At 36.7% G+C, this 16279-nt stretch overlaps 1 protein-coding gene across 1 annotated transcript; it reads left to right on the top strand.

Annotated features, from left to right (window-relative positions):
- The first annotated feature begins 310 nt into the window (after window positions 1-310).
- On the top strand, window positions 311-12564 carry LOC109166943 (transaldolase). Its single transcript, XM_019315846.1, has 13 exons — window positions 311-427; window positions 533-647; window positions 785-863; window positions 1004-1079; window positions 1312-1395; window positions 1498-1602; window positions 8172-8252; window positions 8352-8416; window positions 10830-10899; window positions 10978-11055; window positions 11537-11634; window positions 11767-11902; window positions 12200-12564. Exons 1-13 carry the CDS (start codon window positions 359-361, stop codon window positions 12344-12346), a joined length of 1203 nt encoding a protein of 400 aa, XP_019171391.1. The 5' UTR covers window positions 311-358; the 3' UTR covers window positions 12347-12564.
- Window positions 12565-16279: the final 3715 nt, after the last annotated feature.

Genomic DNA, 16279 nt, shown 5'->3' with positions numbered 1-16279 from the left:
TTATATGTGCACCATTTTAATAATTGAGGGGCAACATTTACACCACTCATAATTCAGGGGTGACATTGATTGACATATTATAGATGGACATTTTTTACAATTTTTCCATTTATATACTTTAAATTACCAATTCAAATAAACAAATAATCATTGAACATTACCTCATTTATGCAAATCACATAAAAAAATTAGTATATATATTCATTGGTTAGGAGCTCAGGGCCAACGGGTACCAATTACAATAAAACAGACATAATAAACCAAGTTAGGACATATTTATTAGGGGATAATAACTGTATAAAAACTCCAATCTAGTTTGTTCATTACTCTGCTAGTTCACTCAATATCCGCATTGAAAATGTCGACTACATTGCACTCTCCACTCTCCTATGCTTTCTCCTCCTCCCGCTCCTCTTCAGCTTCTCAGGTATCTCTCTTCTCTGTTTAGTGTTTACATTGTTTGTATGTTTTCCTTATATTTGTATACGCATTGAATTGGTATCTTTGACCGCGGCGAAACGATATCGAGCAGGAGAGGAAACTGAAATTCGCAGCTCAGTCTACGAAACCGAGTCTCTCCTTCAATTCGAAGCCATGCTTTCCTGTCATCCGAGCTTCTGCTGGATTCTCTTCTTCACTGGACACAGGTTCGCTCTATCTGTATCTGATTGTTGATAATATGATCAGATTCGAAAATTTATGAACATTATTTTTTTACTCGTATTTGTAGTTTATTTTAGTTTGGATGCATGTAGTAATTGTTGCCGGTATTTCATGTTACCAGGTTTGACTACTGAATTGGATGCGGTCACGAATTACAGTGAGATCGTTCCAGATACTGTAGTTTTCGATGATTTCGAGAAGTACAATTCGCCTCTTTCTAGTTTCTAAATACATTTTTGCCTTTTAGGAAATCGATTAATGCTGTTTAAATTTTTGATTGTTTAATTTAGCAGTTTATTGATCTGATACTGGATTACAATATATAAACTTCCGTTTACAGGTTCCCACCAACTGCTGCTACTGTTAGCTCATCTCTACTCTTAGGCATCTGCAGCCTTCCTGATACCAAATTCAAGGTGCTAATCTACTAATCAAAATAGCTATCAAATCCTTGCAGTTATACACTCATTGGCCAGATGTATCAAAAAAAATTATATATTAATGTGCACATGGTTTTGTAAAAGAATTGTGAAGCATTGGTTTATATAGTTGACATGCACTCTCATTGACCAGATAAAAATTTTGAAATTTCACCACAACATGGATGCTAATTCTTTAAATGCTATGTGGATATAAAATTGGATGCAGAGTGCTGTGGACACTGCTTTAGCAGATCAGGAGTGTTATGGGTTGGAGGACAAGGATGCACGAATGTCTTGTTTCTTTAACAAGGTTGGACTTTTTGCAAATTGAAATGAAATATGCTCTGTATAATGATTATCATATACATGGGGTTGTATACACATAATTTTAATGAAACTTTTGAAAATACAGGCATTGGTCAATGTTGGTGGTGATCTAGCAAAACTTGTGCCTGGTCGTGTTTCTACTGAAGTTGATGCTCGTCTTGCATATGACACGCATGGCATTGTTCTAAAGGTGAAAATTTGTTTCAAATATCAGTTTTATTGCCTTAGCTGATCCTTGTGTATCTTGCATCACCTGAATAAACTCATATCTAGATGTATGTGGTCTCAGTCTTTCTAGAACTTGTTTGTGCCTATATGCAGTGGAAGGATCAGAACAAATGGTTGAAATGATTTATAATTTTAAATTGTGCATGATCTGTGTGTGAGCATTAGTGAGATATGGTGAATGTGCATCTAAAACAATAAAAACTTTTGTTTTGTGAGCTTTCTACTAGTTATCTGTTAGAGATAAGAGCTGTGAGGAAGAAACAACCAGAGAATTGAATTAAAAGAAACCAGGAAACAAGGATAAAATATCCTCCAGCAAGAAATAGTCTTGCCCAGCTGTAAGAAGCTCTTATTTTATGATTACTACTGCCTGCCTATTACTAAGGGGAACTCCTTTATTTATAATCTCATATATATGTTATAAAAGTAAACACCCTAAAATTCTCTCCTGATAATCTGCTGCAATCCCTGAAATCTGCTACAATCCCTTGACTCATGCCTTGTTTGTATTCTGGAAATCTGCTACTTGATTGGATGACTGATTCCCCTTTCCTTTTATTTCTTGATTTCTTTCCTTTCTTCTTGAGTAAACAATCCATTTGTTTGGTGCGTTATCATTGCCACCCGCTCCTAAAGTAGCCTTGTCCCCAAGGCTAGAGTTAGGAAATTGACCGTGAAAATCTGAACTATCCATCCAAGTCGCGTCATCCTGGGGCAGATTTTCCCATTGCACCAAAACTTGTGGTACCCCATTGTGGAGTCGAGTACCTAGAATATCCTTAGGAATATACCCTTGGTCTTCTACTGCCATGTCTGCTGGAAGTTCAGTGATTGCAGGGTGGTGGCCCGTGACACGCCTAAGTTGTGACACATGAAACACGGGATGTATTCTGGCTGAAGTTGGTAGTGCTAGCTTGTAAGCCACTGCACTTAGTTTCTTCTCAATAGTGTATGGCCCATAGTACCTTGGAGCGAGTTTCTGGTATATGCGACGTTGTACTGATGATTGGCGATGCGGCCGAAGGTTTAGTAAGACATTGTCACCTTCTTCGAACTGCATATCGCGTCGTTTAGTATTTGCCGCCTTTGTCATACGGCTTTGTGCTTGCCCCAAATTGTGATGGAGTTGTCTTAGAAGCTCATTTCTATCAATGTGTTCCTCAGCCACTGCTGCTACCTTGAATTCTCCTGGTAAGTACTGATGCAAAGTCGGAGGGGGTCGCCCATATACGGCAAGAAAAGGTGACATCCCAACAGCCCCTTGAAACGAAGTATTGTACCAATACTCGGCCCAATGAAGATATCGTCCCCATTGTTTGGGTTGTTCAGAAGCAAAGCATCGCAAATATTGTTCTAGACAACGATTAAGGACCTCGGTCTGGCCATCTGTTTGCGGATGGTAAGCACTGCTCATTCGCAGCTTAGTTCCGAGCTTGGCAAAGGATTCCTTCCAGAAATTGCTTAAGAATACCGAGTCTCGATCACTTACTATGGATCGTGGTACTCCGTGTAGGCGAACAATCTCCTTCATAAAGATGTCAGCAAGTGATTTGGCGGTGAACGGGTGTCGTAGCCCCACAAAATGGGCATATTTAGTGAAGCGATCTATTATCACCCATATGCAATCCAGCCCATTTGATCGAGGTAGTCCGGTGATGAAATCCATAGCAATATCTTCCCAAGTTGCTGATGGTATAGGTAACGGATGGAGTAAGCCAGCAGGGGCCAAGGTGTCATACTTATTTTTCTGGCAACTGAGGCATTCTGCGACAAACTGCTGGACACGTCTCATCATTCCTTGCCAGTATACACTTGCAGCCAGTCTACGGTAAGTGCGATAAGCCCCCGAGTGACCTCCTGTAGGTGTAGAATGGAATTCCTCCAATAGTTTTGGTATCCATGGCGAGGTAGCTGGTATGACAATGCGCCCTTTGTAAAACAACCGCCCATTAACAAGCTGAAATGGTGGCTGACTAGTGGGGTCTTGCTCCAATCGATCCCTAATGAGTTTTAAATTGGTATCCCGTGAAATTTCAGCCTCAAGGACATCGCAATCTAACCAAAAAGGTAAGGATACTGCCGATAACTCTAACTCTTCATGTTGTCGGGATAAAGCATCAGCCGCCTTGTTTGTTTTGCCAGGCTTGTAAGCGATCCCAAAGTCATAACCCATTAGCTTGGCTACCCAATTTTGTTGTGATGGGGTGGTAACTCGTTGTTGCATGAGGTGGCGTAAACTACTATGATCAGTGCGAACCACAAACTTTCTTCCGCCAAGATATGGTCTCCAATGTTGAATGGCTAAGACTAGTGCCATCAGTTCCTTCTCATAAGCTGATTTTGCCAAGGTTCGACCCGAGAGGGCCTTGCTAAAGTATGCTATCGGACGTGTTTCTTGCATAAGAACAGCACCCACACCTGTCCCTGAAGCATCGCACTCAATAATGAAGGTTTGTGAAAAATCTGGTGTTGCTAGGACTGGTGCAGAAGTCATAGCAGCCTTCAACGCATCAAAGGCAATTTGCGCCTTATTGGGCCAATGAAATTTGTCTGCCATATCCTTCTTGAGAAGTGCAGTTAACGGCTGAGCTATATTCCCATAGTTTTGTATGAAGCGACGGTAGTAGCCTGTGAGACCCAAGAATCCCCGAACAGCCTTTGTGGATTTAGGTTGAGGCCAACGCAGCACGCAGGATATTTTTGCTGGATCCATAGCCACCCCATATTGTGAAACAATGTGCCCCAAGTATTCCACTGTCGTCCGACCAAATTGGCATTTCTTTTCATTTGCTTTAAACCGGTGGGCAGATAGTATTCCCAGCACCCTTGACAGATGATTCAGGTGATGCTTCCAAGTAGTGCTATATATTAGTATATCGTCGAAAAATACCAACACAAATTGTCGAAGGAGGGGACGGAAGATGTCATTCATAATTGCTTGAAAGGTGGCTGGTGCATTTGTCAATCCAAATGGCATTACCAAAAATTCATAGTGCCCGGAGTGCGTTCGGAAAGCAGTTTTAGCCACATCTTGTGTAGCAACCTTAATCTGATGGTACCCGGAACGGAGATCAATTTTGGAGAAGTATCGAGCACCATGAAGTTCATCTAGCATTTCCTGTATGACTGGAATTGGGTATTTGTTTGCTACCGTTACCTTATTGAGCTCTCGGTAGTCGACGCAAAATCGCCAACTACCGTCTTTCTTTTTCACCAATAACACCGGGCTAGAAAATGGACTGGAACTAGGTTGAATAATTCCTGCTGCAAGCATTTCACCAACCATTCGTTCTATTTCATCTTTCTGATGATGACCATAGCGGTAAGGCTTAACACTTATTGGAGTTGTTCCTGTCTTCAAAACAATCTGATGATCATTAGCCCGAGAAGGAGGTAAACCCTGCGGATCACCGAAAACTTGGCAGTGCTGCTGCAATAAATTACGAAGTTGAGAGTGTTGGGAATTAGAAATCTCTATATCCTCATTGTTCGATGAAGGCAGAGTAGTAATCTCCCACAATATACAACTGAAATCAACATCGCTTGGGTTCTCCAATGCATTGACAGAGACAGGGAGTCGAGATAAAGACGGGTCCCCACTAAGCTGTATAAGGCGATCCCCAACTTTGAAAGTCATAGTCATTCTTGCCCAATTTGCTTTGATATTGCCCAGAGTTTCTAGCCATGCGACTCCAAGGATCATATCAACACCTCCTAATGGGAAGACAAAACAATCCAATGTCATTGTGACAGGACCCAAATTAACTGGTAACTGTGAATATTTGCCTTTGGATTCAACCCGACGACCATCCCCTAACTTGACTCCAAATTGTTGTGTGGGTTCCAATGGATACTGCAACTTGGTAGATAAATTATGAGAGATGAAGTTGTGGCTAGCACCGCTGTCCACCATAATGATGACCTCTGTACTTGCAACTTGGCCTCTAAACTTCATGGTTTTTGGGCCATTGATTCCTCCAAGGGCTGTCAATGGAAGGTCCAAAAATGAATATTGCACTGTATCTGGTTGCAAGTGCTCTGAGTCGATGCGTTCCAATTCGGATGGTTCTTCACCTACATCATCCCCCTCATCTTCTGCTGCAATGAGAGTTCGTAGAGACTTATTCGGACATACATGCATCGGACTGTAGGGTTGCTGACAACGAAAGCAGAGACCTTTGTTTCTCATATCCATATACTCGCGGTGGGAGAATTGGCGAGCCTGCTTCTGTGGTGTATTCATACTGGAATTTCGAATAGGAGGAACAAAAGAGCGTGTTTGGGAATTATATGAAGTGGTGTGATTTTTTTCTGATTGGTGAGGGTTGTTTGATAATGGCTTGGGCGTAGGATGAGGAGATACATAAGAATGGGCTGAAGAATGTTTAGTAGGCCCAGAAGACCATCCAATCCCAGCAGAAGTCTTCTTCTTATAAGAATTGTCATCTTCATCAACCACTCGTCCCGGAATACGACCAGAAGAGAGGAACTCCAATTCACGTTCCACAGCACGTGCAACCCTTATTGCTGTACGTAAATCTGTCACATCGTTTGGTCGGAGGCGCACACGGATTGCCGGCTTCAGTCCATTGAGGAACAACCCTAGCTGAATTTGAGGCGCTAAACCTGGAATTTGGGCAACACGGGCTCTAAATATATTAGCAAAGTCGTCTACAGTACCAATTTGGCGAAGCGCGGCTAATTGTTCAATCGGAGGCCCGGAAAGTTCACCACCGAATTCTTCCAAAAGCTCTGTTGTAAACTGACTCCACCTGAGAGATGGATGTTGCTGTTGAAGCCAACGGAGCCAATGAAGTGCTGGTCCTTCCATACTGATGAAAGCTGTTGGCACTTTCAAATCCTCACGGGTGCATTGAATGGCAAAGTACTGATCTGCCCGTGCTAGCCATCCCACCGGATCCGTGCCATCAAATGTTGGAATCTCCAACCGGCCAGGCTGCAGCGAAGGAATGACCGAAGGAACCTGGTGCAATGGTACCGGTGCGGAATCGATATTATCTGAAGAGGAATTTCCGCCCGCAGCAACCACGGGAGAAACACTAGATTCTACTGACCTTTTCCCATGTAGTGAAAAGAGTAGCTCGGACATCTTGGCAAGCGTACCTTCTATCCCATCCATACGATCTTTTATTTCAGAATGCATTACCTCCATCTCTGTATGCATTTCCTCCTGGCTCTTCTCTAATGAGTCAACACGAGCATCCATTCGTGTGTTGGTCATTGCACGGCAGGTCGGACCAATTTGTTAGAGATAAGAGCTGTGAGGAAGAAACAACCAGAGAATTGAATTAAAAGAAACCAGGAAACAAGGATAAAATATCCTCCAGCAAGAAATAGTCTTGCCCAGCTGTAAGAAGCTCTTATTTTATGATTACTACTGCCTGCCTATTACTAAGGGGAACTCCTTTATTTATAATCTCATATATATGTTATAAAAGTAAACACCCTAAAATTCTCTCCTGATAATCTGCTGCAATCCCTGAAATCTGCTACAATCCCTTGACTCATGCCTTGTTTGTATTCTGGAAATCTGCTACTTGATTGGATGACTGATTCCCCTTTCCTTTTATTTCTTGATTTCTTTCCTTTCTTCTTGAGTAAACAATCCATTTGTTTGGTGCGTTATCATTATCACACTGGCTAGGAGTTTGAGAAGGTGTGACAACATGCTTTAACTGTCTTAGTTTTCTCCTATATTGGCTATTAGTATCAACCGTCAGTTTTTACTCAAAATCTCAATGGAGTAGATTTTTGGCTGCCCTAAATTGGCCTCGGCTCCCCCTTTGAAGTCAGAACTATGAGACTCTCTTTTTATAATATGTTGCACAAAATACAATTCGACGTGAGGCAGGGAAGAAGAGAGGGTATGTGGGCTTCTTTCACTAATGGTTTCAACATTAAACTACTATCATCATAGTAGAAAATCTGTCATGATAATTTGACATTTTCTGAAAAATGTGCACTTTCACCTTCTCTCTGATTGTTTGCTTTTAACATTGCCCATAAAATGAGCTAAAACTATAGCGAGTTTTCTAGTGGGACTGGAGAACAGGAAATACAAATAGTTAAGAAGCAGAGTATAGCAATGTTGTGTTACAGTATTGCAGTTTGGAAGTGATTATTTGATGTGAATTTGTAGTTCACCTAAATTCTTAACATCTTGGCCCAGGGCATTACAAACCCTGTCTATTCCCATGTACACTGGGGGCATGGGCTTCCCTTTTATTTTTATTTTATTTAAATTTAAATTAGTTAAGTATGATAATTTCATTTTTTTTTTTTTTTTTGCTATGAGAATGCTTTTTATTATATTGTCTTTCAAATATACATTGTAATTTGCAATAAATCTTTGAAAGGAAAATAAATTTTGGTATTTTGCTTTTTCATATTTTTAGTCATAGAGGAGGTTTTGTGAGACTGCAAACAAAAGGGGTTTACCTGTATTTTAAGCAAAGTAGAGGTAGTTTAGATGTATCCAATATTGAAATAACAACCTTTACTTGATTTCAGGTGCATGACCTCTTGAAGTTGTACAATGGGATTGAAATTCCTCCAGAGAGGTTGCTGTTCAAAATCCCTGCAACTTGGCAAGTAAGTGCCAGAAATGAAATATTTTTGCTTTAATTTACATGAGACAAGTGGCATGAAAGCATTATACTTTTCTCCGACAATGCTTTGTTCATCTTTTAGGGGATTGAGGCATCAAGGTTGCTGGAAGCTGAGGGCATACAGACCCATTTGACTTTCGTTTACAGGTATAGAATGCATCTCTCATCCTTTAGAAATACCTATTCTGGTGCCCAGACATCAGGGCATTGCCACTTTTGACAACAAACTTAAAATGTTTCCATTAGTAGTCCCCATACGATAAAAAGTTGGACACTTTTGATCCTTGTTAATTTGGATGTAGAATCTCTATCAAGCTTTCATAAGTTCCATCTGCTGTCATCTGACTATCAAAAGCTAGACATTTTGTCTTCATGCAATGCTTTTAGCTACTATTGAATTGGATTAAAAAAGGGGGAATGTGGTTAAAATAAGCTAATTATTCACCCAGGAGTGTGTGTGTGTGTGAGTGTGGTTTTTTTGTTTTGTTTTGTTTTTGCTTTTTTTTTTTCTGCATTATTAACCTTAAATGATCCCAAATACCTAAATTAATATATATACATATACATATATATATATATATATATATATATATATATATATATATATATATATATATTTATACCAAGCTTGTACTTACTTTTTGGTATTTGATTAATATTTATCCTATAACTTTCATTATTTTTCAACTAAATATTCAACACTCTAGTGAACCCTTGTATATTTTCAACTAAGATTCATTGCTATAGTTGCTGGGAATTTAAACACATTTTACAGGCTGGCTCAAGAACCACACACAATTTGATGGGCTGGCATTAAAATATGGATTAAATGCTGGGGTTGCCTGTATTTAGCCCACATAAAAAGTGGATTACTTGGGTCCTATATAGGGGCCAAACAATCCCTTTTGTCCTTTGAATTTCTCCATTTTACAGCTTCTGAAAGCAAGCTTTGTTCCTTAGAAGATGAAGCTCAACTACTGTAAATTCATAAAATTTCAAGGAAATATATGCAATCATGAGGAAATTAAAGCTAAAATAATCTGTTCAAATTTCAATTTTTATGTGTTTTCTTCTGAAGGTGGTCCTGTGAATGGAGGGAATAGTAAATAAAGCATCCTAACCGGAAATATGTGATATTCTGTTGAGAATTTCCAGCTCTGATTCGGGATTATAGTCCCCTGTTCTATGATATTTTTTCTTTTCCTTCACATTTTTGAATAACTTTGCAGTCTGATCACAATCAGACTCTACCTCTCTGCTATGGAAATTAAACAGAATACTCACCATGCCACTGATTTCTTCTCTTCCCCAATTGAGGTCTCTGCTGACAAGTCCCAGTTGATATTGCAGCCAGATCCAAGAGCCCCTATACTGAAGTAGTTATCCAGTTGTATGTGATCTTCATCACTCATTAGCCATCTCAGTCTTCATATGCCCTCTCTATCAGACTTGTCACTTGAAAAGTGGGTCAAATGTGGACTTCCTGAACTTATGACAGCCTAAATTTTACCTGCCCTTCACCCATATCAATTTAAAAATGGGCTTAACACCGGGTAGTTCCCATATTCCACGAGCCATATTTTAACTTCCCAAATCTAACTCAATCCATTGATTCCATTCATTTTTCACACTTAGCTATAGACTAGTTAAATACTACATGGTGAATTTTTGGTTGAGAGATAACAATTGGCATACACATTTATCTTTTCAACTAAAAATTCATTGACATATAGACTCCCTAAATATTTCATGATGAACTTTTAGTTGATTTAGTTCAAATGTAATGAAAGCTTCCTTCATAATCACAATAAATATTAAGTGGATATGCTGTTGAATTATGTATTTAGGATTAATTAGGGATTTAGGGTTAAATAATGGACAGATGATTTTTACATTATGGTCATTGACTTATTTTAATCGCATCACTTCTTTTTTATCAAGTAGTAGCTAAAATGCTAGCTTGGGGACCAAAAGTGTTGAACTTTTGATAATCTGTGGACATTTTAAAGTCTGATGGAGATTCTCCATGCCAACTTGGTGGTTTCCATTAATGAGGGCCAAAAGTGTCCAAGGTTTTAAGTCCAGGGACGAATGGAAATTTTCAAAGTCTGGTATCAAATGTAGCCATACGCCAATAGTTTGGGGGACCAAAAAGGAACTTTTCTCAACACTGAAGCAACTGCAACTTGGGCTTGTAACTGACTATCATTTCCTCCATGATTGCTACTCTTTTCTGTTGTAGCTTGCCTATCATGCTTGCCAAAAGTGAACTAGCTAAATATTTTTCTTTCTTTTTCCTGTTTCACCATTGCTTCTGTTACTTTTGAAAATGCAGAGAATTGAATGGTGTGTTCCGTCTCAACTAAAAGCCAAAGTTAATAGTTGGAGTTAACATTTATTATTTATATATTATTATGCTCACCACAGAGTTTCATTACCAGAATTTCATTATCTTTTACAGTGAATTTCTGGTACTCTCCTTGTTTTGTGGATTGTTTTGATGCTGGAGTGCTTAGTGGCATGGGATTTTTGATTGACAAATTTTGTATTCGGTTTTCAGTTTTTGTCAGGCTGCAGCAGCTGCTCAAGCTGGTGCTTCTGTCATTCAGATTTTTGTTGGTCGGCTGAGGGTAAATCCTTGCCTCTTTCAAGAAATTCCATGTTTTGCCGGTCTGGTGTAATGGTACTTTTATTTGAAAAAATATCAGGATTGGGCACGGAACCATTCTGGTGACTCTGAAGTAGAAGGTGCACTTCGAAGAGGAGAAGATCCTGGATCTGCTCTGGTCAGTTTTGCTCTTTGCATTCTTCTGTAGTTATTCTTTTCCAGTAAAAGAAAGATTTCCAACTTGTGCAACTCAAATTGTAAGCATCCAAGAGGAGCCTAAATGGAAATCTATGTTTGATTTGAACTGTCTAGCTATTTGCACTAAAGAAATTGCTCTTTTATGCATTCACCTTTTATCTTCTTTGAATACTTTGCAGGAGATAGGATTTTATATCCCTGGACACCACGTTACTTGGTCTCCCGTCCAATTAACTAAACCATTTAAGAGAAAAGGATTCATTCGCTGAATGAATATTAATATATTTTCTCACTCATTCAATAATCATTCAACCAATGAATCCTTTTCTCTCTCTAAAATGGTTAAATTTGATTGGTTGGGATACCATGTGACATGGTATTCCAGGGATATACAATCTTATCCCTACAATGCAGAAGGCTGAACCTAATGTAACCAATTTGTTGTTGTAATGTCATTATAGGTGACAAAAGCTTATAACTACATCCACAAATATGGGCATAAATCGAAGTTGATGGCAGCGGCTATTCGGAACAAGCAGGATGTCTATAGCATTCTGGGGTATTCAAGATTGTCCTTTATTGGCCATTTGGAATATTTCTTGTGGTTCTAAGCAATCACAATGATGCTCAAGTTCTGTTTTCCTTTTTTGTTTGTTTGTTTTTTGTTTTTTTTTTTTAAATTCATTTTCAGGGTTGATTACATTGTTACCCCACTAAAGATATTGCAGTCTCTTAAAGAATCTGTAACTCCCCCAGATGAGAAGTACTCTTTTGAAAGAAGGCTGTCCCCACAATCAGCTGCTGCCTATAACTTTACCAAAGAGGAGGTCAGCACTTTCCCATTCCCTCTTCTTTAATTCGTTATTGCATTGGACCACGTAACCGTATTTCAGGTATTAATGTTTGTGCAAATCAGCTAAATTTATAGACCTATTATGCTCACATTATAACACAAGTCCCAAAAAATGTGTGTTCCTGAAGAAACGCTATTTCTGTAATTCTTTAGGTGCTCGGTGCTCTGTTTATTGGACTTAATGTATCATCTCAATATGTAGCTTGCATAATTACCAAAAAGTGTTGCTCCCTGTGAAAGTTAAATCTATCCTACCACTGTTTATGATCAGGTTGTGACGTGGGATCAATATAGCTTCGCCTCAGCTATGGGACCGGCTGCTGTGGAGCTTCTGACTGCTGGAATGGAAGGGTATAGCAATCAGGCAAAGCGGGTGGAAGAGTTGTTTGGGAAGATATGGCCACCACCAAATGTATGATGCGTAGTTCCAGTTGTCAAAAAATAATGCTCCTCATCTCTAGTTTCTTTTATAAAATGATCAGATCAACAAAAAATGGGAGAGACAGAGACTAGCTTTCAATTGTCTTTATTTGACATTGGGAGACCATGTTATATTGTTATTGATCACATTTTGTTGCTGTGCTGTTTTTGCCGTGAATGCCGAATACAGACCGATCCTTGCCTCCTTGGTTGTCCCAACTGGAAAGTTTGCTGGAAAGCTTATAATAATAATAATAATAATAATAATAATAATAATAATAATAATAATAATAATAATAATAATAATAATATGATTTAATTTCACTTTTAGTCCTATGACTATTATGATTTTGTTAATTCCAATCCATGATTTTCAAAATTGTTAATTTTTTTTTTTTGAAGGTCAACCAATGAGTTGTATTCATAGATAAGCTGAAATAGTATCAGGTGGGATAACATTCCAATACATAGCTGTATCATACTGGAAAGCTGTAGAAGCTAAACTATGTGTTAAATAATTCTGCGATCTAAGAATCAAAATTGTTAATTTAATACTTTAATTATTCAATTTTTATCAAATTTTGTCATTCCGGTCAAATTGCAAGCCAAAATTCACCTGAAAATATTATAGGTAAATTAAAGAGAGTATTTTAATCTTTTTACTTTACTTTTTCTTTCTTCTATAAATACCCTTATTATTTTACCTATTAATATTTTCTTGTGAGCCAATTTGGTTGAAGTGATCAAAATTGATAAAAATTGAATAGATAAAGTACTAAACTGACAGTTTTGAAAGTCATGAATTGAAATTAACAAGACCCCAATAGTTATAGGATCAAAAGTGAAATTAACTCTAATAATAATAATAATAATAATAATAATAATAATAATAATAATAATAATAATAATTTATTATTATGAAGCAGTGACGTGGAATGATCCTTCTCGAAAGCGCCATCTCTTTTCAACTTTTTTCAATTATTACTATTATTTCAAAATCATTTGGATAATTTCTGCGTTGTAAAGTCAGAATCTTGCGTATTTCACCACTCGGTTATCGATCCCATCCAGATACGCCGATTTCTTGCTTTGGAAATTTCAATTCCCGAACGCAGAACTTATATGAATATTCAATGTCTGTCATATATAATCAACTTAAAGATGTCAAATCAGGATTTGATAGATGTCAAATTAATGCTTGAATTATTGACCAAAAAGAAAAGATGCATCGCTTGTACCAATTGAATCAAGGTTATATTATCAGTCAGAGTTTTAACTTAACAGTCTTGAGACACAAAATTAAAGGATGAAAGGAAGGAGTAAACACTGCACTGCAAGACCAATAACTAATTCAATTTATTTTAAAGTATTTATTACAATTAAAATTTAGATTGAATTATTAAGGATGAATGAATGTCCAGTTGCCGCCGGAATCACCAACATCAGCCGACGGCGGTCGGTGATCCAATAAATATAAGAAATTAGCGATATGATGATTTCCATCGCAAAGCAAGCAGTAAATGCATGTGGAATCTTGTCATTGACGACCCATGTGCATTTGGTTATTGTCCTCAATTTCCAAATCTCGTCACGTGAAAACATAAACCATCAATATCATTATACCCTTCCAAACATTTTTTTTTTAAAATCAATATCATTATACACTAATCTTGATGATTTATCTCGATTAATTAATCAATTTACAATGAAGTTTGTAGTTTGTTTCACTAGCAACCATAGTACATAGGTCCAAATCTATCAAAGAATTAAGATATTGTATAAATTTATTACAGAACATATTTTACAATTTACTCATTCATTAAGACTTTAACACAAGAGAAAGTGAAATTATTGGTGATGGGTGAGAATCGGGTTCCATGATTGTCATCGGCCAACTCATTATTCTCGTTGTCATCCTAGCCTCAGAATTTTAGGTCACGTACAATTTCCTATTTATGGAAATAATAATTTGATTGATTTCTTACCATATTTATGAAGGATTGTACCATGTTTGGAACTCACCCAATAAATTTGTAATCAATTAACAAATTTTAGTACTTAGTTTCCTAAATTAACCGAAGACATACAATCCTATCTATGTAAATAATAGTCTGGTTGATTTAATTTGTTACCATATTTATGAAAGATAGTACCTAATTTAGTCCTCAACTATAGTAGTTTTTTTTTTTTTTTTTTTTTTTCAATTTAGTCATGGATTTCTTTTTGTGTTTAATTGGGTTCTCAACTTCAATGATTTTACCTAATTGAGTCATTTATAACTGCAACTTGGTAATTTTCCTCTATTAATATCCAATTCAGTCTTCGACTATATATAGTCGTTTTGCCTAAATTAGTCATCGACTATAGTAATTAATACTCAATTTAATCATCGACTATAGTATTTGTTTTCTCGATTTAGTCATTGATTCTAACAACTGAGGACTTAATTAGATAAAATCATTGAAGCCAAAGACCCCAATTAAACACGAAAAGATAATTAGAACTAAATCAAGAAAACCAATTATTGTCGAAGATTAAATTATGTTTTAACTCTATTGGATTGTAGAGTCATACATATAACCAACAATTGGATTTGAGTTACATTATCCCCCACCCTCTCACCCAATCACGTTCCATATGGAGTGTTTCTGTCTTCTTTAGTCGACAAATGAGTGTGTGCCATTTAATTTCATCATTTTCATGCCATAATTAGGGAACCCAACTTCATGCACATGCTCTGATCTATCTGTATGCTCTCTGATCTGCCAGTACACATTATATTCTTTAATATCTTCCTAGCTAGCTAGGTAATTGGTCTGCCTCTTTCTACATAGTAATTTATTGTATACGGAGTAATGAAATTAATTATTTAGTTTGTTCATTTTTTAACTAATTTTATCTTTGTGATTACACAAATATATTGACATTTTTATATTTATTACTCATTTATTAATTGAGCAATAGTTAAATAGCACATTCTGCCTGTAGTGAAATTTTAATTTGTTTTTTTTTTTGTTTTTGTTTTTGTTTTTGTTTTTGTTTTTTTTTTTTTTGTTGATATGTTAGCATGTCATGTCATCAAAGAATTATATTTGGTTTCAATATTTATTACTCATTTATATTTATTAACTGGGCAAGTAAAACTAATTACATTTTTACTAATAATAATGTGCTAATTAATTTAATTCTATTTGGTTTCAATTTGGTACCTAGCATTATTTCTAACACAAATTTTGTAGTAAATGATGCATTAGGGAACAGAATTTGTTGTACTTATTGATAAACTCAATAGTCCAAACAAATATAAGTCTTTAATTTGATACCATATATATCACAAATTATTAAATACATTGATGATTCTTATAAAACAAAAAGTGATGATCATTATTTGTAATTATTTACAGATTAAAAGAGATGTCTCACGAAACTAGTTTTTTTACGCGTTTTGCACGAATGGAATAATACCCAATGGTTATTTTTAAATAAGTATTTCAAAGTATATCAATACAATATTATATCAGATATGTTCATGCATAGGTAAATAAATATCGAATTTGTTTATTTAAATCGGTCATTTAAAGTACTAAATACTTAATTAGTCTAAATCGATACTCGAAATAAATGCTATTTTTTGTTTAAATTTTTTTAATTCTTCTTAATTCTCTTTTGGGTAGCATTGTCATCGTTTTCATCTTCAGTACATGTCCTCATTTTTGTTTTTTTTTTTTTTTATTGGTAGTGTGTCATGTTCAATTTGGTTACTGGTGGTAGCAAGATGGATACATCGTGCAATGAGATTATGGTGTAGGAAGCTTTAGATTTGCCTGTATATGATGGGATCTTAGTTGTACTATTAACTCTTTATCTTACAAGCACCTATTGATATTTGGTAGTGGCAGTTTTTCCCCTACATGTTTCATGCATTGTGAGA

This window comes from Ipomoea nil, unplaced genomic scaffold (genome assembly GCF_001879475.1).
Source record: "Ipomoea nil cultivar Tokyo-kokei standard unplaced genomic scaffold, Asagao_1.1 scaffold3130, whole genome shotgun sequence".
In the NCBI taxonomy this organism is placed as follows: Eukaryota; Viridiplantae; Streptophyta; class Magnoliopsida; order Solanales; family Convolvulaceae; genus Ipomoea; species Ipomoea nil.
Note: the sequence above shows the minus strand (reverse complement) of the source record. Positions and strands in the feature narration are given on the sequence as shown.